The sequence below is a fragment of the Narcine bancroftii genome, chromosome 1 (genome assembly GCF_036971445.1).
Source record: "Narcine bancroftii isolate sNarBan1 chromosome 1, sNarBan1.hap1, whole genome shotgun sequence".
Classification (NCBI taxonomy): domain Eukaryota; kingdom Metazoa; phylum Chordata; class Chondrichthyes; order Torpediniformes; family Narcinidae; genus Narcine; species Narcine bancroftii.
This window is the reverse complement of record NC_091469.1, coordinates 419,430,420-419,457,721: the sequence shown is the minus strand read 5'-3', so window position 1 is coordinate 419,457,721 and position 27,302 is coordinate 419,430,420. Positions and strand designations below refer to the sequence as shown.

Sequence of the window (27,302 nt, the reverse complement as noted above, 5' to 3'; positions counted from 1 at the left end):
CTGCTCAGATTTGTGAATATAAGGGGAATTGGATGTGGAACAGGTGGGTAGGTGGAGCCAAGTCCATGACCAGATCAACTATGATCTTATTATTGAAAGAATAGGCAAATTGGTCTACTCCTGCTCTTATTTCTTATTTTCTTATAATTGTGAGATAATCAAAGGTGAAAGGTAAAAATGGTATTGACTAATCTGAATCCAAAGCAATATTAAATTGATGTTATTGGGGATTGATGATTGGTTAGGAATGACAAAATATATGTAACCTTTAGGAGAATCTGCTCAGATTTGTTTTTGTTAGTTTTTTTTAAATAAAGTAGGTTAGGTGGGTTTTATGTCTTCACCCAGTGCAGTGGAGGGGGGACCAAGTTTATACTGTTTGAAGTTTTATCTTGATATATGCAATATTGTATTTTCAGTTTTGTTCCCGTTTCTTTATTTTACTGTATTTATTATAAAAACCAATAAAAAAATTGAAAAAGGATAGGTTAGGAACATAAAATGTATATTTTAGGATGGAGATTATGGTTGATTTTTCACACTGATCAATGTTTGAAGCTATATTTTGCGTAGAATTGTGAAGTTGCAAAGCTCACATTCAATGAGCGAACATGTAGTCAGTGGGAGATTCTTCATTCATTGGATTAGTGAATTAGAATCTTGCCAGATTAATAGGATGGTTTTTAATAAAATGTATATTTTGTTCCGTATCTATGAGAAGTAACTAACCACATTTCATTTGCATCAGTTAGCTCGTTGAACTAGGCTGTAGAATTAAGGCCCAGTTTATCAAATGAATAATTATGTTTTGACTGTGAATCATCTGTCTGGAAACCATCAACAAAAATGAATTTCTTGATAAGTCATGGGAATGCTTATTTAGCTGTTGTCTTTTGGGGGTATAATTAATATTCTGAATCTTATTTTTTTTTGTATATTCCCACATTTCAGGCCAGAAGATAGCAGACATATTCTGTTGATCAGATTTTGAATTTGTGTTGTGAAGAAATTTTCCATATTTTCCATTCTGATGGCATGATTCTGATGCCATTTGTGGGTGCAATTGTGCAGTTAATTATGAAAACCTAGAAGTTGGTTTCAGTAATTCCCTGCTCCCCAACAGGCTCAGTTTGGTATTTTTCCTTGGTGTTTTCAAAACTGCGATCTGGTAAGACTTAATGATTCAAAACTGTTAGAGGTGTAAAAATTGTAAATGCCGACTCTGCCGCCTTAATTAAAATGAAAATTTCAGGCCTTTGCTATTCATCTGAATAATCTTAGATTACTTTAAGGAAGATTAAATGGATTCTGTCCATATCCATATGCAGTATGTTGAGGATGAGTTACTTAATCCAGGACTCCTTGGGCCATAGGGCGTGCATTCAATGGTCAAGAACTTTCACAATCAATTAGTATTTTCATATGTCATTGAGCTGTTCAAATCTCTCAAGTTAATCTGTGCATTCAATGATCTCAATTGGTTGAAAAATTAGATTTTGAAAGCCAATGTTAGTTCTTATTTTCATTGTCATATTAAGCTAAAAATAATGTAAAGTAATTTACGCAAGGAACAAATATCCGTAACTAAAATACTGCAGTTGCTGGAATTCTGAATTAAGCATAGAAAATCCTGGATATGTGGTCTGATTTCACGTGATTTTTTTTTCTATTTAGATCAGTTTCAATCAATACATAACAAGTTCTATTTCAATTGGAAAATGCTAAATTAAGTTCATTGTGACATTTTTTAAATCAGCTCAATAATTTTGAAAAAATAAATGGGTAAAACTTGAAAACCCAAACTGATGGCGTTATTTAAATTAAATGTAGACAAACAGCATGGTAGCAGGCCATTTCGGCCCATGAGTCCATGCCACCCACTTTGCACTCAATTAACCTACAACTCCTGGTACGTTTCGAACAGTTTTAGGAAACTGGATGGAGCCTCCGTGGTGGGGGGCGGGGGACCCCACACAGACACGGGGAGAACATACAAACACTTTACAAACAGCATGGGATTCGAACCCCGGACCTGATCGCTAACGCTGTAAAGGCATTGGTCTAACCACCAACGCCAACCATATCATCCTAAAAAATATAATACTCTCTTTTTATTGGAATGCAAATTTTCACTGCTTCTATTTTTTGTACATTATTGATTGGTTTGATTTTTGTTCAATCTTTAAATATTGTATTATTTAAAATAAATGAGAAACTTAATTTTTTAGGCTGTTATGAGTATTGATGTAAGAATTTAGAATGAGATAAGTTGATACCCATGTGCAGTAAAATCCCTGGTATCTGGCACTTATGGGGATTTATAAATACCAGATAAGTGTATTTTTTTTATGTTTGCTTGAGGCTCACTCTTACAATGCCAAAGTTTTGCACCTGCATTAAGAATAAACAGATTAAAAGACAGAAATACTATAATGTTCTTACACAGAACAAGCTTCACTTGTATTAATATATAAACCTTAAGCATTTTACTTTATTTTTAGTCACATTCTTGGAAAACATTTAACTGTCACTGGATCTCCAGGTTCCTCCCAGTTCACGAAGCCACCTGAAAGGCGAACAATAACACTATAGATAACACTAGACAACAAAATTTTTCAAAAGGTTTGCTGCCTGAACAAAAATTGTGGATTATATTAGATAACTTCAAGCTGAACACATTAGACAACTTCAAACTGAACACAAGATAATTTCAGATTTGCTGTTGGTGAAACATTAAATTAACTTTTAATACCTCTCATGTCTGTCCAACCATTGGAGTGGCACAGTTAGTGTAGTGGTTAGTTCAAAGCTGTTACTGAGTCAGCAATTGGGACTGGGATTCGAAACCCGCACTATCAGTTAGAAATATTTACATTCTCCCTGTGTCTGCATGGGTTTCCTCCATAAGATCTGGTTTACTCCTACCATTCAAAAACGTACCGGGGGTTGTAGGTATAATTGGGCGGCATGGACTTGAGGGCCAAAATGGCCTGTTACCGTGTTGTATGTTAAAATTAAAAAAAAAATAAAGTAGTCGGCCTGCATTAATGAATTTCAGTAAAAACACGAAGCTGGAGAAACTCAGCAGGTTAGAGTCCTTTATATTGCAAATGTAAAAATACATAACCAATGTTTAAAAAGTAGGGGGCGGAGGTGTGGTCACAAAGGCAGGAGGTAATAGGTGGAGAAGTGATGGAGGGGACAGCAGCAAAGCAAGGGGAGGAGGGATGGTTGGGTGAATAGAGAGGGAAGAAAGCTGGAAGGAAAGGGGACGGAGAGGAGAGCAGGTTAGCAGAAACCGGAAAAGTCGATGTAAATGCCATCTGGCTGTAGAATGCCAGATGGAAAATCAGATCTTGTTCCTTCAATTTCAGGTGGTCTTGGTGGGATAGTATATAAGGCCATGGACTGACATGTGAGTATGGGAGTGTGTCACAGAATTGAAATGGTTGGCTACTGTGAGGTCTCTGTCACTGGTGCAAATGGAGTGAAGGTGCTCAGTGAAGTGAACTCCCAGTCTGCACCCAGCCTCTTCGAAGTGTTGCTCAGACTTGGTGAGGCAGGTGTGGGTGCAAGTACGCCACTTCCTGCGGTCACAGGGAAGATGCCGGGGGGGGGGGGGGTGTTATTTGTGAGGAGGCATGAGTGCACAAGGGAATCACGGAAGAAGCAGATCCTTTTTTTGATGGATTCCAATTGCCCTGATACCGCTTTATCATGGTCGCAATGTCCTGGTCACTAACTGCACCAAGATCAGCAGGGAAGAAGTCCAAGTGCGAATACAGAAAATTAATTTTCATTGAAATGTTGCACTTCGTGGATTTGGACGCTTCAAGCATTTTGTTAATCAGCTGAATGTAGTTTGGTGCTCTGTAGTTGCCAAGAAAATTCTCAACAACATTTTTAAATGCCTTTCATGCTATATTCTCCAGCCTCGCTATCAAATTTTCGAACCACCTGTCATTGATGACGTGTCTGATTTGTGGACCAACAAAACTGCATTCCTTAATCTTGGCATCAGTTATTCTTGGAAACATCTCTCTCGTGTAGAAAAATCCATCATCATCCTTGTTCATGGCTTTCATAAAATTTTTCATTAATCTGAATTTTATATGAAGAGGCAGAAATATCTTTGTTGGGTTAACAAGTGGTTTACGTACCACACTGCCTAGGGAGCAGCCAGTTCTTTTTAAAGTAATGCGACTCTTTAGCACGGCTATCCCATTCACAAATGAAACAACAGTTCTTGTTAGTCGTGGTACCAATACTTTTAGATCACCACAGATGTTCCAGTTGTACAGTATTTTGTGTGTTTCAACATCAGTTCCATGTTATTGTAGGTTTTTTTCATGTGTACTGCATAGCCAGTGGGTACTGAAGGGTGGATATTGCCATTGTGTAACATCACATCTTTTAAGCTTAACTTTGAATCTCTAAAAAGACACCTTTGTTATGGGTTATGCATGCAACCCAAAGCCAAGAGCAACCCATCAATGTCAGTGCAGAAACAAATTGTCAACCTGCGTAAAGAAATTTGTCAAATGCCGTTGATTGCTCCAAAAGATAGAAATTTTGTACCTCGTGTCAGCATACCCCATCTTTGCTTTTGATGAACCCAAGTCCTTAACCATGTCATTAAATTCAGGCTGTGTTATCAGGCATAACGTCTGGATCAGTGTCTCCTCTGGTTTGTGCATTGTGGTATCTTCGTCTGCCATATCTAGCTTCTATGTCTCTGGTGGCTTCAGAACTGGCAAACTATCAGTTTGCCACACTGGCTTCATGGCTGAAGGCACTTTGGGCTATTCAATAAATTTCTTATTTTTAGCAGAAAAGCCAGATGCATCAGTCAGACAGAAGTATCAGTCTATCATGTGATTCTTCTGTTCTGACCATATCATTGGGACTGCAAAAGGCATTGACTTCCCTGAGCCAACCTCTGAGCCAAGCTCTCAGGTTGACTGCACATGTTGCTCAACAAATGTGAGGAACCAAGGGTTTGTCTTGGTCACTAATTTTACAACCAAAGTGGGGCTGATAGGCTTTGTTCTTGAGTGCAGTCATGCTACGACTTTGAGCCTTAAGTGTACACTCATGACAAATGTAACAACATGTATCACAGCTGTTACAACATTGACGAAACATTGCTGCTGCATTGAATCTTCCTGAAGACGACAAATGCTATTGTTAAGTACACTCACACTGCTATTGCCTGTAAAAGGTGAGCATCAAAATGTGTTCAATCTATATCAATGAAATGCACAGCATCTGTGCATGTGAGCTGCTTTTATTGTTTGTCTGCATCTATCCTGACTAAGCATGCCCAGGCCTAAGACATTTGCATAGCACCTGAACAGAGTGCCTGCATAGGCATATTTAGACTGATCAAAGCAGCTTGTTTAGTGGGCAATATACTAAAGACTTAAAATATAACCAGGAAATCATAAAAATAGATTATATGGTTTTTTTTATTAAAAAGTACATTATAAGAAAATTTTAAAGTGATTTTTGTGATCAGTTGCCCAAAATCCATAAAATACATACAAAAGTGTTGAAGAAGTAAATTCCAGGGTAATTAAACCCCCCTCCCCCAATTTTACAGATAAACTATCTGGGGTGACTCTTACGAATCAGGGATAAGGAGACACTTTAGAGAGTCACCCCAATGGCGAGCAGCATCAACTTGCACTTCATACTGGGCGACTCCATTTTATTCAAACACAACTTTATTCAAACTATATTCAAGCAGTTGCTATGAGCAAAGCATAACCAAGGCACTCCGCTGGCTGATTATTTTCTTCCAAAGGTTTATGTGTTACTTCAGAGAACATTTACAATTTTACGTATTTTTGCCTATTATTTTATTCTTATTTTTTTTTTATTTATTTTCCGCCAATTTTTTTTTAACCTGTGCTTGAGGCTGCCGGTTGCTTAAATTCAAGATACCAGGGGTTTTTACTGAATATTAAATACACAAATGCAAGTGTTATGAGGAATTTTGCACAGATGTAAGCATTTTAGTACATTCGAAAATGATCATATGTACTGGAAATGCAAAGAAGAGTAGTTGTAGTTCCCTTGATGTGTTTGCATGGTCTTAGAGACTTGCAGCCTGGAAGCAGGCTTTCAACCCACTGTCCATATCAACCAAAATGCATCAATTTTAGTAAAATCATTTTGAATACTGAATACTTAATTTGCTATCCACATGAATTCTAAATTAGCATGTGTCCGTTTTGCAATGTACATGTAACATTTTTGTGTTTGGAGATTTAAACTAATTCAAGCAAGGCCACTGTCATTCTACTTTATTGAAGTTTAAACCCAACAATACATTGTCTGCCTTTCAGTTATAATTAAAATAAAACAAAATATGGTGAAAATTCTCATGTCAGACAGGTTGTTACTCTTTCTGATGCTGCCTGATCTGGTAACTATCCAATGTGTGCTCGTTTTATTTTGAATTTTCAGAACTGTAGTTTATTGCTTTACCTTTATAATTGTAATATTGAGTTGAAGCAAAATATTTTTGTACACTTGCAGTATCAGGAAATAGAATGCATAGAAAGTTGACCTACTCCCTAATTGGTTTGTATTACATGGAATATTTGTACACCTCAAGAACAGGTGGGTAAAGAGACTTGCAAAAGAGAATGAAGCAAGATAACCATCTAGATTTCAGACTTCAGATTTAGTGTCAGAGTACATCACATACAACAGATTCCTTTTCCTGTGGGTGTGGCAGACTAACAAACTGCAATACAGAGAGAACAAAAGAAAGTCAATAAAGTGCACAAGTAAAAGTTCTTAAATGAGTCTTTGATTGTGTTTGTTGTTGAGGCATCTGATGGTGGAGGGGTAGCATCTATTCCTGAACCTGGTGTGTGAGTCTTGTGGCACCTTTACCTCTTTCCTGATGGTAGCAGCGAGAACAGAGTGTGTGCTAGGTGATGTAGGCCTTTGATGAATGCCGCTGCCATCTGACAGTAGCATTCCCTGTAAATGTACTCTAAAGTGGGAGAGTTTTGCCTGCGATGTCCTCGGCTTTATGCTTAGGGGTATTGGTATCCCCATACTGGACCATGATTCCACCACAGCTCTGTAGAAATTTGCCATGGTTTCTGATGTCATACCAAATTTGCGCAAACTCCAGAGGAAGTAGAGGTGCTGACCTGCTTTCTTCATGGTGCCATTGGTGTGTTAGATCCAGGAAAGATCATCCAAGATGGTGACTCCCAAGAACTTAAATTTGCTCATCTTCTCCACCTCTGATCTCCCAATGATCTCTGGATTGTTTACCTCTGGGCTTTCCTTTCCTGATATCAACAATCAGCTCCTTAGTTTTGATAATGTTGAGTGCAAGGTTGTTGTTGGTGCACCATTTAGACAAGTTTTCAATCTCTATCCTGTATTCTGACTCATCCCCCATCCTTTATACAACCCACTACCATGGTATCATATGCAAATTTGTAGATCATGTTATTGTTGTACAGAGCTACACAGTCGTAGGTGTAGCAGGGGGCTAAGATCACAGCTCTGTGGTGCTCTGGTACTGATGAAGATTGTGGAGGAGAAGTTCTTGCCAATCTTCACTGATTGTGGTCTGGAGGTGAGGAAATCCATGATCCAATTACACAGTGGGGTGTTAAGTCCCAGGTCTTGGAGTTTGCTGATCAGATTTGAGGGAATGATGGTGTTAAATGCCGAACTGTAGTCGATAAAGGGCATCCTGATGTATGCTCTCCATCCAGTGAACCATGCAAGTCTGAAGATGCTGTGATTGTAGTAAAAACACAAAAATGCTGAAAGAACTCAGCAGGTCATGCAGCATACATAGGAGGTAAAGATAAATAACTAATGTTTTGGGCCTGAACCTTTAGTCAAGGTATGAATCCTTCATCAAGGTAAGGCTCATGCCTGAAACATGGGCTATATATTTTTACCTCCGATTGACGCTGCAAGAGCTGCTGAGTTTCTCCAGCATTTTTGTGTTTTTAATACAACCATCCAGGTACTTTCTGAGTTGGAAAGATAGAATTGTAATTTAGATTATAATAATACATCTATTTTCCAAAACTAAATGAAATTCAACTGCTGCAAAGGATGGGAGATAAAAGACAAGGCATTGTAACATTGATCTTATTCCAAATTTCCAAAGGATTCATTTTTGAATAGAAACTGTAATTTGAAATATGTAGCAACATTCACTACAGGGAACCACTTGTGGTACTCGCAAACTGCTGTTAAGTTTTGATGGATTCAAATTTATGTCCAAACTGAAACCGTGAAGGATCAACTTCTGATTTGAAAGAACAGTTTATTCTCAGATTTGAAACCGAACGGCTCTGTGGACTACAAATGTAATGCTTAAGTGTTGCCTAAAATGTATTTTCAAGGATTATCAATCCAGAGAATGTAAGGAAATAAAATAGTTTAAGTGAATTATTGTTCTGTTGCCTTAATTCTAAGGCATTAATTCTTAGCATAATATAATTTAATTAAACATATATTTAAAAGTTTGATTTCTTATCTGGAAAGCCTAATTTAATCTTTGGAAAAATTTCATTGTGCTCTATATAATCAATAGTAGAATAGAGTAGTAAAACAATTATGGTGACAACATTATTAATTTACCTTGTAGAATACCTGCAAAATCAATCTTACCTTATAATGAGGATCTTGCTGACTCTTTGATATCGACATGAAATATTCAAGCAACACATAGAAATGAAAATGTACACTTTAGAAGTGATTAAAGAAACATAGATCTGAAGAAAATGTATGATCCTAACAACCTTTTTTTTGTTTTCTAGATGCTGAAGAGTATCAGCCACCAATATGGAAATCCTACTGTAAGTCTAAAAGCTGATTGTGTGTATGGTATTACATTGCACATGTGAATTGTAATACTGCATTGGTGTGATTCCAAATGAACAACAGCATCAAAACACAATTTTCTCTCTGTTTTAATGCCAGATAAAAAATTAGATTTAATGCTTATTTTTTAACTGAATCCATAAGGGCAAATTAACAAATGTAATTGATACTAAAAGTGAGCATCAATTCAGCTAATGTATTGCTTTTGGTTATTTGGTAAACCCATTTCCACTGACCGATTTCTATTACAATGAAGGCTGCTGCTCTCAACTTCCCCATCAGAGGGCAATTAAAGAATCCTGGCAAAAAAGCATCAAAACAAATAAAATTAACATTTTTTTTGAATATTTTATTTAATGAATGTAAACAAACTGTGCAATACAGAGAGAATAAAAAGAAAAGAAAAACAATAAAGTACACAAGTTAGGGTGCTTAAATGAGTCTCTGATTGAGTTTGTGGCTGAGGAGTCTGATGGTGGAAGGATAGTAACTGTTCCTGAACCTGGTGGCCCAAGTCTTGTGGCATCTATACCTCTTTCTTTTTTTAAAATTTTGTAAATATATTTTTTTTATTTTTCACACTGTGAACCATATCACCCAAAATATGTACAAACGTTTCTTATTAAATATACACAATGGCATTTTCCCCCTTCCCTCCCTCCCCCTTTCCCACCCCCCTCCAAAACCAATAAATATTCAACATATACAATACAATAAAGCCATAAAACAATGTCTTCACATAAAGGAAAAACAAACAAGAAAAATGTGTCATCTATTTTTACACATTAAATCAAATCGTTTTGTCTTCTTATCATTTTAGGGGATAGAGGTCCAAGGCATACATGTTCCATGTATGGTTCCCAAATTTGTTCAAACAATGTGACTTTATTTATTAAATTATATGTTATTTTTTACAATTGAATACATTTATTCATTTCCATGTACCACTGCTGTATTCTCAGGCTCTCTTCCATTTTTCAAGTTGACATTATACATTTTTTTGCTCCTGCTAAGGCTATCATAATAAATCTTTTTTGCGCTTTATCCAATTTGAGGCCTAATTCTTTTTCTTATGTTACTTAAAAGAAAGATCTCTGGATTTTTTTGGTATGTTGTATTACTTCCAGGAGATGAAAAATTAATACTCTTTAAGTGTTTTGTAAAATTCTATTGGAAATCCAGCCTCTCCTGGTGTTTTATTGTCAGGCAGCTTTTTTAATATAACCTGTATTTCCTCTATTTCAAATGGTTTTATCAGTTTGTTTTGTTCCTCTTCTTACAGTTTTGGCAGTTCAGTTTTAGCTAAAAACTCTTCTATTTTATCATCTTTCCCCTCATTCTCAGTTAGGTATAATTGTTCATAAAATTCCTTAAAGTTTTCATTAATCTCTGTTGGGTTATATGTGATTTGTTTGTCCTTTTTCCTTGAGGCCAATACAGTTCTTTTAGCTTGTTCTGTTTTAAGTCGCCAGACTAATATTTTATGTGTTTTTTCTCCCAATTTGTAATACTTTTGCTTTGTTTTCATTATGTTTTTCTCCTCCTTTTACATTTGTAATGTTTCGTATTTTATTTTTTTGTCCGCCAATTCTCTCTTTCTTTATATCGTTCCTTTTCACTAGTTCCTTTTCTATATGTTATCTCCCTTTCCAGCTACTCTATTTGCTGATTGTAATCCTTTTTCATCTTAGTTACATAACTTTGTATCTCTCCTCTAATGAACGCTTTCATTGCGTCCCATAGTATAAATTTATCTTTCACCGATTCTGTGTTTATTTCAAAATATGTTTTAATTTGGCGTTCAATAAACTCTCTAAATTCCTGCCTTTTAAGTAGCATGGAGTTTAACCTCCATCTATATGTTCTTGGTGGGATGTCCTCCAGTTCTATTGCTAATAACGGGGTGAATGATCTGAAAGTAGTTTAGCTTTATACTCAGTTTTCCCAACTCTCCCTTGAATATGGGCCGACAACAAAAACATATCAATCCTTGAGTATGTTTTATGTCTTCTCGAAGAATATGAATATTCCTTCTCTTTTGGGTGCTGCCTTCTCCATATATCTATAAGTTTCATTTCCTGCATTGATTGAACCATAAATTTGGCTACTTTATTCTTTTTGTTTGTCTTTTGTCCAGTTTTATCTAACAATGGATCCAAATTGAGATTAAAATCCCCTCCTATCATTGTATTTCCTTGTGTGTCTGCAATCTTCAAAAAAATATCCTGCATAAGCATTTGATCCTCCTCGTTAGGTGCATATATATTGAGCAAATTCCAAAATTCTGAGTATATCTGACACTTTATCATTGCATACCTCTGCCAGATCTATTATTTCCTCCTCTATTTTGATTGGTATATTTTTGTTAACTAATATGGCTACACCATATTACTGATGTTGTATATTTGGATTTCTAGAAAGCGTTTGATAAGGTGCCGCACAAGAGACTTATCAGTAAGTTACAGGAAATTGGAGTCCAGGGAAGTATATTGGCCTGGATTGAAAATTGGTTGTCTGACAGGAGGCAGAGAGTCGGGATAAGTCGGACTTTTTCAGGTTGGCAGAGAGTGGTAAGTGGGGTGCCGCAGGGGTCAGTGTTAGGCCCACAACTGTTCATCATTTACATTGATGACTTGGAGGAGGGGACAAAATGTGGTGTAGCCAAGTTTGCGGATGACACCAAATTGAGTGGAAGAGCAAATTGTAATGAGGATGTGGAGAGTCTGCAGAGGGATATAGTTAAGCTGGATGAGTGGGCAAAGGTCTGGCAGATGGAGTACAATGTTAGTAAGTGTGAGGTTATCCACTTTGGCAAGAAAAATAAAAGAGCTGAATATTATTTAAAGGGTGAAAAACTACAGCATGCTGTAGTGCAGAGGGACTTGGGAGTGCTTGTGCATGAATCGCAAAAAGTTAGGTTGCAGGTGCAGCAGGTTATTAAGAAGGCAAATGGAATGTTGGCCTTCATCGCTAGAGGAATTGAATTCAGGAGTAGGGAGGTAATGTTGCAACTGTATAAGGTACTGGTGAGACCGCACCTGGAGTACTGTGTCCAGTTCTGGTCTCCATATTTGAGGAAGGATATACTGGCTTTGGAGACGGTCCAGAGGAGATTTACTAGGTTGATCCCTGGGATGAAGGGGTTGACTTATGACGAAAGATTAAATCGTCTAGGATTGTATTCGCTCGAGTTCAGAAGAATGAGAGGAGATCTTATAGAAATATATAGGATTATGAAGGGTATAGATAGGATAGATGTAGGAAGGTTTTTTGAGTTGGCCGGGGAAACTAAAACGAGAGGACACAGCCTCAAGATTCGGGGGAGTAGATTTAGGACAGAGATGAGGAAAAATAGTTTTTCCCAGAGAGTAGTGAATGTTTGGAATTCTCTAACCAGGGAAGTGGTTGAGGCTGCCTCATTAAGTATATTTAAAATTCGGTTAGATAAATGTTTACATGAAAGAGGAATTAGGGGATATGGGGAGAAGGCAGGTAGGTGGAGTTAGGTCACAAATTAGATCAGCCATGATCATATTGAATGGCGGAGCAGGCTCGATGGGCCATTTTTGGCCTACTCTTGTTCCTACTTCCTATGTTCCTATGTACCTCTAGCTTTTGAATTAGAGGATGCTGCTGCTACGTGTCCTACCCAGTTATGTTCCACTTCAATTAGATGTGTTTCCTGCACAAATGTTATATCTATTTTTTCTTTTTTCAGTAAATTTAGTAGCCTCTTCCTTTTAATTTGGTTATGTATTCCATTAATGTTTATATTCATAGAGTTCAACGTGGCCATCTTATATCTTGTTTACACCTCTTTTCCACCTCCTCGCCACCTCCATCCCCCTTTTTCCATTTTTATCTTTTAGTTTTCCCTTTTTAAACTCAATATATGACAACACTTTTAAAACATAAAATACTCCAACAATTCCTACACCAATAACACCTTAACCCCAAATGCACTCCCCCTCTCTGAGTTGCCCCTTATCCCTTGCCGGGCAACCACAACTCCCCTTTCCATTTGGTTTGCGATCTTGCTCGCAAGCGTCAACTGATTTTGCAGTGACGGTTATTCTCTCCCCAGCCCTCCCCAGAAAACACTTTTTTTATACATATAACAAAGCTCTCTTTCCCCCCCCTTCTTCCTTCCTTTGCATCTCTTTTCCATCTTTAGTTCTTTACATATACATTATTTTTACATCTTTATATATACTTTATCGCCGGTCTTCTTTCTTGTTACATCTCTTCATCTCTTCTTTCCTGCAAATGTTCTGCAAATTCTTGTGCTTCCTCCGGATCCGAGTCTGTTTTGCTCCCCAGATATAAATATTTTAAGTACGGTTGGATGTCTTAACATGAATTTATAACCTTGTTTCCATAAAATCTTTTTCGCTGTATTAGACTCCTTCCTCTTCTTTAAGAGTTCAAAACTTAAGTCTGGGTTAAAAAATATTTTTTGTCCCTTATATTCCAATGGCTTATTATCTTCACTAACTTTGTTCCAGTATATTTTCTCTTGTCATATATCTTAAAAATTTTACTAAGATGGATCTTGGTTTTGATGTGTCTGCTGTTTCGGTGCTAGTTTTCTGTGTGCCCTTTCTATTTCCATTTCTTCATGCAATTCTGTCGTTCCCAAAACCTTCAGCATCCATCCTTTTATAAATTCCTTCATGTCTGCGCCTTCTTCATCCTCCTTCAAGCCCACTATTTTTATGTTGTTTCGCCTACTATAGTTTTCCAAAATATCAATTTTCTGAGATAACAACTCTTGTGTCTCTTTAATTTTTTTGTCACTTTCTTCCAATTTTTCTCTTAAATCATTTACTTCCAATTCTACAGCCGTTTCCCGCTCCTCCACATTTTCTACTCTTTTCCCTATTTCTGTCATGACCAGTTCTAAACTTTGCATTTTATCATCTGCTCTTTTCATTTTTCTTTTAATTGCATTATATTCTAATGATAAACATTCTTTTAATGATCTCATTTGTTCTTCAAAAAAGGCTTTATCTATATTCTGTCCATCTGTTTTACCTTCTATTTCCCTGTGAAGATCTTGGTCGTCTTCTTCCTCTTCTTCTGTATCTGTACCTGTGCTTGTGTCTTCTTCTTTGTATCTGTGTCTTTTCTGTTTTTCTTGATGAATTACTTCTATGTCTTTGTCGGGCCTCCTCTTGCCGGGCCTCTTGCTGTTGGTCTTCCTTTCTCGGGTTGTCTGTCTGTCGGGCCTCCTGCTGTTGATCCTCTTGTTGTCAGTTACCCTGCTGCCGTTCTCCCTCTTCCACCTCCTCGATCCTTCGCCGTTATTTTGTTCCAACAGCTGAGCGCCCTGATCCCGGGCATCCCTCAGCTGATCATGTTGTAACTGCCCACTCCTTGGCTGAGCCCTCCTCCCGCCGGTGTTCACTTTTTCCTTTGATTGCGCAGTTCCGCACTTTTGTTTGGCTCTGAGAGCCATTTTTAAAGACAACCGGTCAGGAGTTCGCGACTTCGCAGGGCACTCACCAACCTCGTTTGCTCTTCACCACTGCAGCTCCCTGCTCCTTCGTGCAGGTAAGGCCTTCTTCTTTCTTCTCTGGTGATTTTTCTTCTTTTTTTCCCATTGTTCTTACTTTTTCTTTCTAGGATGCCATCTTCTTGTTCTTCTCTGTTACTCTATCTTCTATTTCTTGAGTTTTGTATTCATTGAGCTCTGTCTTTTCCAAACTTTTTTTCTTTTTTTCTGGAAAGGGCGGATTCAACCCGACCGGCCACTACTTCATCACATGACTTCCCTCTCTATACCTCTTTTTATAAAATTTTAAAAAGTTTTCACACTATGAACCATATTAATCAAAATACACACAAACATTTCCCTCTTGAATATATACAGTGGCATTTTCTCCACTTTTTCCCCCCCTCCCTTCCAAGCTCCCTCCTTCCCATCCCCCTCCAAACCCATTAAACATTCAACATATACGATACAATAAACCCATTAAACAATGTCATCACACATTGAAAATAAACAAGAAAATTGTGTCATCTACTTTTGCATTCTGGATCAGGTCATTTTGTCTTCTTCTCATTCTATCATTTTAGGGGATGGAGGTCCATGGTAGGCCCTCTCAGTTGTCTATATAGAACAGAGTTGTGCTGGGTGGTGTGGGTCTTTGATGATTGCTGCTGCCCTCCGACAATGTACTCAATAATGGTGAGGGTTTTGCCTATGGTGATCTGGGCTGTGTGCACTACCTTTTGGAGGGCTTTATGGTCTGGGATATTGTGATGCAGCTGGTCAGCACACTTTCCACCACACATCTATTGAAACTTATCAGGGTTTCTGGTGTCATCAGAAATCTCTGCAAACTCCTGAAGAAGTAGAGGTGCTGATGTGCATTCTTCATGATGCCATTGGCGTGTTGAGTCCAGGAAAGATCCTCAAGATAGTAACTCCCAAGAACTTAAATTTGCTCACCCTCTCCATGTCTGATATCCCAATGATCATTGAATTGTATCCCCCTGGCTTTCTTTTCTTGAAGTCATCAATCCTTAGTTTTGGTGACATTGAATGCAAGATTGTTGTTGGTGGACCTTTTAGACAAGTTTTCAATTTCCATCCTGTGTGTTGACTTATCTCTTCCTTTATAGAACTGACTACTGTGGTATCAGCAAACTTGTAGATGGTGTTATTGTTGTACCAAACCCCACAATCGTAGGTGTAAAGTGAGTAGAGCAGGGGGCTAAGAACACATCCCTGTGATGCTCCAATACTGATAGAGATTGTGGAGAAGATATTCTTACCAATCCTCACTGATTGTGGTTTGGAGATGAGGAAATCCATGATCCAATTACACAGTGGGATGCTGAGTTTGCTGATCAATTTTGAGGGGTTGATGGCATTAAATACCGAATTGTAGTTGATAAAGAGCATTCTGATGTATACATCTTTGCCATCTAGGTGTTCATGTAGAGCTGGTGAGATGGCATCTACTATGATAGGCAAACTATGTTGTATCTATGTCACCGCTCAGGCAGGAGCTGATTTATCACCAGCTTTTGAAAACACTTCATCACTGTTGATATAAGTGCTACTGGTCGATAGTCATTAAGGCAGGTTACTACACACATCTTGGGCACAGGTATGATTGACGCCTGTTTGAAACAGGTGGGTACCATGCCCTGCTGGACTGAGATATTGAAGATAGCTGTGAATACATTAGTAAGTTGGTCAGCACAGATTTTTAATACGACCAGATACTCTATCCAGGCCGGATGCTTTCCTTGGATTCACACTCCTGAATTTCTTGTTAACATCGGAATTTTGTCCCACTGAATGACATCTTTCAGAAAATCCTCAGCTTGTCCCTTTGTAGCTTTGTGTGTGCCAATCTTCTACAATGTTACGGTCCACAGCCCGCATAATACACAGTTCAGAATGCTGGTTTCATCTTGCCTGCACCTAAATTTATGGCAGTTTTTTTTTTGCAGTCTCTTCCCCACAATCAGTGCAATCAAAAAACCTGGTATACTGAATGTCCGTAACATTTCTCCATTTTCTGCATAAAGTTATTTAAATCCATTGTAAATTTTTGGCTAACTTACTACATGAAAAGTTATATACAATATACAAGTTTTCTTCATTGGGAGATTTAAGTTATTTTGCTAATAATCATCTTAAAAATGGCAGATACTAAATATATCTGGGAAATAGGTAGATATCAGCTAATCACTTTTGGCCCATTTCCAGTCGTTACTAGATTTTTATTGGTTGGTTGTAATGGATGAATGTGAGATATTTTTCATAATACTCAATCCTACGTTACTCGATAAAGAGTCTACAATATAATATCAGCTTTGAACTAAGAATAATTGCACTATATTTCCAAGTTTGTACAGTAGAAATTCTCTCGTCAAATGACTGATTAGTCCTAAAAATGATCCTTGTACCCTTGTTAACCATCCATTTCTCTAGTTCAAAGTGATCTAGTCATAAAATGGAAACCCAAAGGGATATGTTGTGAAATCTACGTGTCATTGTCTTCCTGCAATGATAACCTCAAGAGTTTATCTCTCCCAGAGGACAAACATGAACATACCAGTTGCAAGAGTAAAACTGCCAAAGAAGAAACTGGTTTGACATATTAGACTATTAAATCAATAAAGGGTCCCAACCAAATGCATTTGCAGACCATTTCTCTCCATAGATTCTACTATATCTGATGAGCCCTCAAGCTACTCTTGGTTCACTCAGCATCTGTGGTTTGTGTGTTACTCTATTAAATCCAGAATAGATTGTAACTTTTCTTTGACATGGAAAGTTACAAAGGTCAATTCATTGTGAATAGGCAAAATTTATTTTTCCATTTTATGGTTGTCAAAACTACTTGATATTTATTTTGTGAATAGAGTTCCCTAATCTTTTACTTGAGCTTTATTCTCATCTTTCATGTTTTATTATTTGTGTTACCTGGCAAATACTCTGTTCACAGAATATATTTGAGCTTCCTGCCAAAAGTGCATTTCTGGCAAATTATTTTGTTCTCACCATTGTCTCATTTCTCTGTTAAATTGCTGGAAGATGTGTAGTATGCAGCCTGTTAACTCTTGCCTAATGAAGCAAAACATCTGTTGATTCAAGCATTTAGGCTCAAATTGCTCTCTGAGCTGGGAATCCACTGCTGTTCATTCACAATGACCAAGTGGCCTTAGCAGCTGTTTTGATGAACCAGTTAAAGTGCCAAATTTTAGTGGGAGGGGTAGGAAGGTCAGGTTATTTAATTATTATAAATAGCTATATTTTGGAATTAACTATAGTTTTAATTATGACTCTGACCAGCCAGGGTGTCGTGGAGAGCACAAGGTAAATATCCTAGAAAATGGAGAGATATTTGTCAGTAATGTAATGAATAATATCATTATACATTTATTACAGCTGCAAGATAACTGCTACACCATGTTTTCATTTACTTCACGTGATATGATTTGTTTGGAGTTTGATGAAATCTAACGAGATTGACCAACACTTTCACTCCATGAAAATAAACAACATAAAAAACACCAGAACCTGAAAAGCTACACAAATGTATTTGTTTTCCCATTATTTGTGCTTTAATTTTTCACATAGAATTTCTCAAATGTCATAGAAGATTTGACAACTTTAAAATGAAGGGGCATGAAATTTAATCTGTCCACTATTTATAGCAAAAGTGCTGATCATGTATGTATTCACAATTTCATTGCCAAAAGGAAATGGAGAATACTTTTTCCAATGAATATATTTTCTGAATAAATTCATCTTTCTCTCTCTTGTGACATCCAGTCTCTAGTTCCAGCAAGAGGTGTAGAACAGTCTGCATGCGCAGTAAGCAACTGGGTATAATGGTGTGTGGTGAATAATTTATTGCCTTCCTGCAATTTTTTTATTGTTATGATTTGTCCTTTGAGTCATTGAGTGTGGAAACAGGCCTTAGGCCCATCCATACTAGTCTGTGTTTGGTCCATATCCATTTAAACCTATCTTATCCCTGTATCTGTCCAAAATTTTATTTAATGTTGCAATTGTAGTTCAAGTTTATTTATCATCCGATTGTAAGAGTACAGACCAATGAATCAGTGTTCTCTAGTTCATGGTGCAAAAATAGTGCAAATGCACATACAGACATATTACACATACAGATAAACTAGACATATACACATAACCTATATAAATGTGGAATAAATATTCAATAATAAATAGTAGGATCACGGGGAGTGGTCTTAACAGTCTCACTGCCTGTGGGAAGAAGTTGCACCTCAGCCTTGTAGATCTGAGTCTAATACAATCAGTCCCCGGGGGGTTGTGAACAAGATCCATTCCTAAGTCTGTCTTTTGGTTGAATTTGTAGGCAAGTCAGAACCGGTACTTATATAGTGGATTTACGTGTTGGAGACATGGTTACAAGGGTAAATAAGAGAAAAATTTAAGCCAAATACAAAGTTACACACTCAACACAGTGTTAACGGCAACGTGCTCCGACTTAAAATGGCGGACAGCATTCTCCTTCCTTGAGCTGACGAACCACTGAAGCTGTGCATAGTCTGTTCGTAAGTCCTAGTTGTCCATAAGTTAGATGTTCTTAACCTGGGGGGCTTGCTATACTTCTGTATCTCTTTCCTAATGGGAGTAGTTGTAAGGTGCTGTGTGCTGGGCAATAGGGCTCCTGGACGTTTTGTGATCTCTCTTTTAACACGATCTCTGTGCATCACATCGATTGGAGGGGATGGAGACCTCAGTGATCTTCTCTACTGCTTTTATGGTCCTGTGGATTGGCCTCCACTTAATTGCTCTACAGCAATGTACCCTACACTATGATGCAGCCAGCCAGAATGCTCTAAATAGACCTCCTGAAGTATGTTGACAGAATGGTGAAAGTAACCATGCCCACCTCAGCCATCTAATGAAGTGCAGTCACTATTGCACCTTCCTGACAAGTAAGATGTTACATGTCCAGGATAAGTGGACTCCAAGGAACATGGTGCTCCCCTCTCTCACCACTACTGAGCTATTAATGTGTGGTGGGGAATGGTCATCCCTGGTCCTCCTGAAGTCCATGAGCAACTTCTTTATCTTGTTCACATTGAGACTCAGGTTGTTGTTATTGCACCATTTCATGAGATTCTCCACCTCTTCTCTGTATTGCGACTCATTTTGTTACTGATGAGGCCAGTGACTGTCATGACATATACAAATTTGATGACTCTTTTGGAGGTGCATCTGGCATTGCAGTCATGAGTCAGCAGTGTGAACAGGAGTGGACTGAGGACAAAATCCTGCGGAGCACAGTGCACAGCGTGATGGGGCTCGTTGTTTTGCTGTCAACCCAGACAGACTGTGGTCCTTCCATTAGGAAGTTCAAAATCCAGTTACAGAGAAAGATGTTGAATCCTAGCAGGGACTGCTTCTCCACCAGTCTCTGGGGTATCATTGCATTAAATACCGAGATGAAGTAGATGAACAGCTTCCTGGTGTTTGAGCCATTGTTCTTCACCTGGGTCAGGTCGGAGTGGAGGGTCAAGGCAATAGCATAGTCAGTAGAATGGTTCCATCTGGAGGCAAATTGAAATGGGTCCAGAATCTTGGGGAAATGTGCTTTGATACGTTCCATCACCAGACACTCGAAGCATTTCCTAATGATGGAGGGCAGTGCCACTGGGCGGTAGTCACGTAAGCCAGTTAATGTCGATCTGTTTCGAACTAGATGATGGTAGCTGCCTTAAAACATGCGGGGGATGATGGCGTGACATGTTTAAGATCTGTACAAGGACCTCCATCAATTGGTCTGTCCAGTTCTTCAGTACCTGACCAGGTGCATTGTCTATCTATCCCTCTGCCTTGTGTGGGTTCTCCATGAATAGGATTCTCCACACCTTGGCTGTGGCTATGCAAGGGGACTGTTCTTCAGGAAGAGACTGAGCTTTCTTTGATGTCAGGCCGTTCTTCATATCAAACCCTGCGTAGATGATGTTCAGTCTGTCCAGAAGGAAGGTGGTGTTGTCGTTGACTCGCAAGCTTGTCTTATGATCTCTTATGTTTTTTGCTACCTTGCCACATGTGCCTTATGTCACACAACTCTCCATGGATCTTCTGTGTGTACCTAAATTGCATGGGAAAATTCAACCCCGGCTGATCTTCATGCAAACTTGACTCCTGTCCTGAAGGCTGGGAAGAGCACGGATCTATCTCTGCATCCAACCATGTTTTTTGGCTAGCCTGGTTGTGAAGCATTTGATCTCTGTGACATCTTTGATGCATATGCTAATGTAGCCTATCACTGAGCTCAAGTACACCTCAATGTTTACATGTCCATAGTGGGTGGCCACTTCCCTGAAACAGCTCCAGTCTGTGGTCTCAAAGCAGTCTTGTAGTGTTGCTATTTCCCCCCACCCCCCCAACCATGTCCTTATCTCCCTGTGAACTGACTGTCCATTTTGCCAGCGGTCTGTATGCTAGGGTTAGCAGGCCAGATATGTGGTCAGAGTATGCAAGGTGGGGGCTAGGAGCAGCCTTGTATGCACAAGGGATTTTGTTGTACACCCGATCTAGGGTGTTCACTCCTTTGGAGGTGAACGTGACATGCTGTTGAAACTGTGGAAGAACATTTTTCGAGTACACATGATTGCAATCGCCAGCTACTATCATAGAACTGTCCGAATGAGACCTCTGGGCTTTGCAGATGGCACCAGAAACTTCCTTCATTGCTTCATCTTCATTTGCCAAAGGTGGGATGTAAACTCTGATACTCAGCATGGCCATGAATTTCATGGTCAGGTAGAAGGGTCTCTATTTCACCATCAGGTACTTTTTTCTGCTGAACTTAAGGCCTTTACCACAGAGTCATTTGTGCACCAGTTTTCACTGATGTGAAGGCACACATCCTCCTTGAGTCTTCCCAGAAGCAGCAGCATCTCTGTCTGCCCTGAGGAAAATTAAACCATCTTGGTGGATCGCTGAATCTGGAATGGAGTCCTGAAACCTTCTTTCTGTAATCACCAGAGCTCAGGATCCTTGCAGTTCTTTCTGGTTCAGATGCAGTCTTGGGTACTTCATTTTTTTCTCTAGTGATTTTACATTTGTGAGTAATTAAGGAATAATTCTTAGTCTAACTCCGTTGCCGGCCTGCTTGTCGAACTTCTGTCTTCTTGCACAGCATTTCCAATGGCGTTCATTGTGTCTCTTGCATCTGTAAGTTAAAGTGACTCCGTATCTTGTCACCTGCCTCAACCACCGCCTCTCGCAACCCCATCTGTACACTTGCCACCCCAGTGTATATTTAAAATAAAAGTTAATTGAACCCATGCCTTCTGATTGTCAATTTCCCTTAGTTTGGGCAAAATACACTGTGTTCACCCCATCTACTGTATTCCTCTCATGTTTTTGTATTCCTCTTTCACGTCACCCCTCATCCTCCTGTGTTCACCCCAATACACTGTGTTCACCCCATCTACTGTATTCCTCTCATGTTTTTGTATTCCTCTTTCAGGTCACCCTTCGTCCTCCTGTGTGCACTACAAGAAATTAACAATTGATCTGAAAACTTGTTTTACTCCATTGACCTGCAAACATGAATAAACACTGAGGAAAGAATATTTTCATTTCAAAACACTAGCATTTCACCACAAAGCCTTTTGTAAATTTTGTGCTATTATGTAGTGTAGTAGTTTTGCACAGGACAGTACTAAAACTACATGTGCATTGTGCGCTACGGTATTTTGAATATGTAATGATTTACACAGATAAATGACCATGGAGTAAATTATGGATAAGTAGAATCAATATTAATACCATAAGTATCTCAGCGATTTCATTCTAATTATCATGTTAAGGACTGATATGCGGGTAACTTTTGAATAAGCATATAAAAAAAAATAGATTCTAGCTATTTAATTCCATTGTTTGTTGGATTTTGTGATGTCTTGATGTCTTTAATTGCTCATTGTTTGTTCTGGCTTTGAATAGTGTATCAGCTACAACAGGAAGCTCCACGTCCGAAGAGAATGACTTGCCCCCGAGAGGTCAGTTGCAAACTAAATGTTAAATATGTGGTGACATACTTTTAAGATTTGTTCAGTGATTTTTCAGAAGCTTCTCAGTATTGTTATTAGGAGAAGGAAGTTCCTTTCCTACTGGGTGGCACCAGTTGAGGTTGTCGTTTCTAAGCCCTTGCCATTTCCATGTGTGCAACAGAAAAATGGTGTTGAAAATCCAACAACGTTTCATGAACTTCACAGCTGATCTTGAAGTTTTTAACAGTCTCAAAAGTTTCATGTTGTTCTTAAGTGTAAATGTAATTGCCCTGAATATCTTGTGGTTAGTTTGATGCTGCTAAAGGCATGCACTTGTGGTAAAATATGTTTCACATTACTTTTCATTACAAGTGAACTTAATCAACATTCTATTAAATATTTGCAAATCCAAATACCATTCTAATTTCAGTACCTCTTTTACTTTCGCTTTTGTGCAGTTGCTTAGTTTGTTACCGTTCATCACGTCTAATTTTGTGGGATTATATAGATGTGCACCAATATGTCTGACTCTATTCATGATTCTCTGCATGCTCAACAGTGAAGCATTACTTGTGCAAAAGACCAAACTGAAAAATTCAATGACAGCACATTTTAAAAATTCTGATTCTTTGCCATCTTTGTGATTTTTTTTTTTAGCTAAACATATTCAATTGATTTTTTTATTTGCCACTTTGACACTCACTTTAATGAAGATCAAAACCATTGCAGATGCTGGAAATCCAAAATATAGGCATGTCAGACAGCACTTGTGAAAAGAGAAACAGTTAACATTTTGGGTCTGGGATGCTTTGTCAGAAGTGGGAAAAATTAGCACTAGGTAGCAAAGAAGATGGAACAAAGATAATTTCTCTGATGTTGTTACGATAGGTTGATCTAATGCAGCAATTAAAATTACATTAAGTCCTTGACGTAATTTTATTTATTTAGAACCATAAAAACATTACAGCACAGAAAACAGGACCTTCGTCCTTTCCAGTCCATGCCAAACTATTGCTCTGTCTAGTCCCATTGACCAGCCCTTCATATCCCTCCCGTCCATGAAGCTGCCCAAATTTTTCTTAAATGTTAAAATTGAGCCTACATTCATCACTTCAGCTGGCAGCTCATTCCACACTCTCTGTGTGAAGTTCCCCCTAAACTTTTCCCCTTTCATTCCTAATCCATGTCCTGTAGTTTATATCTCACCTAAACTCAGTGGGTAAAGCCTACTTGCATTTGCTTGATCTATACCTCTCATAATTCTGAATACCTCTATCAAATCTCCTCTCATTCTTCTACACTCCAGTGAATAAAGTCATAACCTGTTTAATCCTTCCTGTAACTCACTTACTGAAGTCCCAGCAACATCCTAGTAAACTTTCTTTGCACTCTTTCAATCTTATTTGTACCTTTTCTCTAGTTAGGTGACAAAAAGGGGCAGCACAGTTGGCGTGGCAGATAGAACGATGCCTTTACAGCACCAGTGATCAGGACAGAGGTTCAAATCCCATGCTGTCTGAAAGAATTTATATGTTCTCCCCAGGAACTTCAGTTTTCTCCCACTGTTCGAAACGTACTGAGCGTGTAGGTTCATTGGGTCCAAATTGGTGGCACAGACTTGTGGGCTGAAATGGCCTGTTACCATGCTGATGTCTAAATTTAAATTTCAAAGCTGCACACAATACTCCAAACTCGGTCTCACCAATGTCTTGTACAACTTTCCCATAACGTGCCAACTTCTTTACTCAATTCTTTGGTAATATGCCAAAAGCTCTCTTTACAAACCTATTTCCCTGTGATGCCACTTTCAGATAATTATGTATCTTTATTCTCAGATCCCTCTGTTCTACCGCACTTCTCAGTGCCCTACCATTTACTGGGTATGTCCTTTCTTGGTTTGTCCTTCAAAAATGTAACACCTCACACTTGTCTGCATTAAATTCCATCTGCCATTTTTCAGCCTATTTTTCCAACTGAATTAATTTCCTGAACCTCTGTTCTCACTCCTTCTGCTCCTGGATTAAGCAAGAACAGAGTTCTCTTGGCACTTCTTTGCCCCACTAATCACTGCAGAACAGATTATCCTTCACAATTTCCAACAGTTTCCATAAAATTCCTCCCATAGCCACACATTCAACTCCTTTTTCAGTGTCCACACTTCCGTCCTCTGACCCATGTATTGCCTGTATTGCATTCAGTTTTCATAATGTGGCTGCCTCTACATTGGAGAAACCAAACCTCATCTGTGCTCAGTTGGCCAGAGTGATCCTGCGGTTCCTGCTGTTTGCTACTCCTAGTCTCCATCCCAATGCTTTAGCCTCCTGCATTGTTTCAATGAGATGTAAACTTTAGGAACAACATGCCATTTTCTACCTGGGCACTTTTCAGACTCCAGGATTCAATATCCATTTCTCTAGCTTCAGATAACTTGCTCTTTCTTTCTCTTTGTTTGATAATTTCAAGCATATTAGTGGTTTGTTTGAGGAGGAAACATCATAGATAGATCAATAATAGAGAACACCAACAGTAGTACAGTGGAACCCTGACTTAACGTGAATTCGGATATAATGCAATAAGTCATTGGACCCTTTAATGTCCATGTTCTGATCTTTGAGATAGGATGTTAAGCAAGCCCATTTTAAAAGATGTAGTACTAGGGATGGCCATTTGGTGGCGCCACAGATGTTTAGAAGTGGCGCATCTAAATGATTAAGGTAAGTACATAATGTTCATCTTGGTGGAGAATTCATCGCATTGATGGGAGGGTGGTGAATGCTGGTGCAAACGCGGGGGCGGGGAGAGTGGTGGTTGGTGAGTGCTGTCATGAACGGGAGGGGGTGGGGGTGAATGCTGCCATGAACAGGAGGTGGGGGGTGAGTGCTGCTGCAAACAGAGGGAGGTGAGCGCTGCCCCGCGCGGAGGGAGGTGAGCGCTGCCCCGCGCGGAGGGAGGTGAGCGCTGCCCCGCGCGGAGGGAGGTGAGCGCTGCCCCGCGCGGAGGGAGGTGAGCGCTGCCCCGCGCGGAGGGAGGTGAGCGCTGCCCCGCGCGGAGGGAGGTGAGCGCTGCCCCGCGCGGAGGGAGGTGAGCGCTGCCCCGCGCGGAGGGAGGTGAGCGCTGCCCCGCGCGGAGGGAGGTGAGCGCTGCCCCGCGCGGAGGGAGGTGAGCGCTGCCCCGCGCGGAGGGAGGTGAGCGCTGCCCCGCGCGGAGGGAGGTGAGCGCTGCCCCGCGCGGAGGGAGGTGAGCGCTGCCCCGCGCGGAGGGAGGTGAGCGCTGCCCCGCGCGGAGGGAGGTGAGCGCTGGCCCGCGCGGAGGGAGGTGAGCGCTGGCCCGCGCGGAGGGAGCTGAGCGCTGGCCCGCGCGGAGGGAGCTGAGCGCTGGCCCGCGCGGAGGGAGCTGAGCGCTGGCCCGCGCGGAGGGAGCTGAGCGCTGGCCCGCGCGGAGGGAGCTGAGCGCTGGCCCGCGCGGAGGGAGCTGAGCGCTGGCCCGCGCGGAGGGAGCTGAGCGCTGGCCCGCGCGGAGGGAGCTGAGCGCTGGCCCGCGCGGAGGGAGCTGAGCGCTGGCCCGCGCGGAGGGAGCTGAGCGCTGGCCCGCGCGGAGGGAGCTGAGCGCTGGCCCGCGCGGAGGGAGCTGAGCGCTGGCCCGCGCGGAGGGAGCTGAGCGCTGGCCCGCGCGGAGGGAGCTGAGCGCTGGCCCGCGCGGAGGGAGCTGAGCGCTGGCCCGCGCGGAGGGAGCTGAGCGCTGGCCCGCGCGGAGGGAGCTGAGCGCTGGCCCGCGCGGAGGGAGCTGAGCGCTGGCCCGCGCGGAGGGAGCTGAGCGCTGGCCCGCGCGGAGGGAGCTGAGCGCTGGCCCGCGCGGAGGGAGCTGAGCGCTGGCCCGCGCGGAGGGAGCTGAGCGCTGGCCCGCGCGGAGGGAGCTGAGCGCTGGCCCGCGCGGAGGGAGCTGAGCGCTGGCCCGCGCGGAGGGAGCTGAGCGCTGGCCCGCGCGGAGGGAGCTGAGCGCTGGCCCGCGCGGAGGGAGCTGAGCGCTGGCCCGCGCGGAGGGAGCTGAGCGCTGGCCCGCGCGGAGGGAGCTGAGCGCTGGCCCGCGCGGAGGGAGCTGAGCGCTGGCCCGCGCGGAGGGAGCTGAGCGCTGGCCCGCGCGGAGGGAGCTGAGCGCTGGCCCGCGCGGAGGGAGCTGAGCGCTGCCCCGCGCGGAGGGAGCTGAGCGCTGCCCCGCGCGGAGGGAGCTGAGCGCTGCCCCGCGCGGAGGGAGCTGAGCGCTGCCCCGCGCGGAGGGAGCTGAGCGCTGCCCCGCGCGGAGGGAGCTGAGCGCTGGCCCGCGCGGAGGGAGCTGAGCGCTGGCCCGCGCGGAGGGAGCTGAGCGCTGGCCCGCGCGGAGGGAGCTGAGCGCTGGCCCGCGCGGAGGGAGCTGAGCGCTGGCCCGCGCGGAGGGAGCTGAGCGCTGGCCCGCGCGGAGGGAGCTGAGCGCTGGCCCGCGCGGAGGGAGCTGAGCGCTGGCCCGCGCGGAGGGAGCTGAGCGCTGGCCCGCGCGGAGGGAGCTGAGCGCTGGCCCGCGCGGAGGGAGCTGAGCGCTGGCCCGCGCGGAGGGAGCTGAGCGCTGGCCCGCGCGGAGGGAGCTGAGCGCTGGCCCGCGCGGAGGGAGCTGAGCGCTGGCCCGCGCGGAGGGAGCTGAGCGCTGGCCCGCGCGGAGGGAGCTGAGCGCTGGCCCGCGCGGAGGGAGCTGAGCGCTGGCCCGCGCGGAGGGAGCTGAGCGCTGGCCCGCGCGGAGGGAGCTGAGCGCTGGCCCGCGCGGAGGGAGCTGAGCGCTGCCCCGCGCGGAGGGAGCTGAGCGCTGCCCCGCGCGGAGGGAGCTGAGCGCTGCCCCGCGCGGAGGGAGCTGAGCGCTGCCCCGCGCGGAGGGAGCTG

The 27,302-nt window shown here is 41.7% G+C and overlaps 1 protein-coding gene across 5 annotated transcripts in view; it reads left to right on the top strand.

Moving 5' to 3' along the window:
- The window catches only part of chn2 (chimerin 2), a 335,049-nt gene that overhangs the window by 187,069 nt on the left and 120,678 nt on the right, over nucleotides 1-27,302 (top strand). For all 5 annotated transcript variants that reach the window (XM_069914081.1, XM_069914083.1, XM_069914079.1 and 2 more), the window contains 2 exons: nucleotides 8,814-8,852; nucleotides 22,352-22,407. In XM_069914081.1, coding sequence (XP_069770182.1) covers nucleotides 8,814-8,852; nucleotides 22,352-22,407 — 95 coding nt within the window. The remainder of the gene's footprint in view (nucleotides 1-8,813; nucleotides 8,853-22,351; nucleotides 22,408-27,302) is intronic.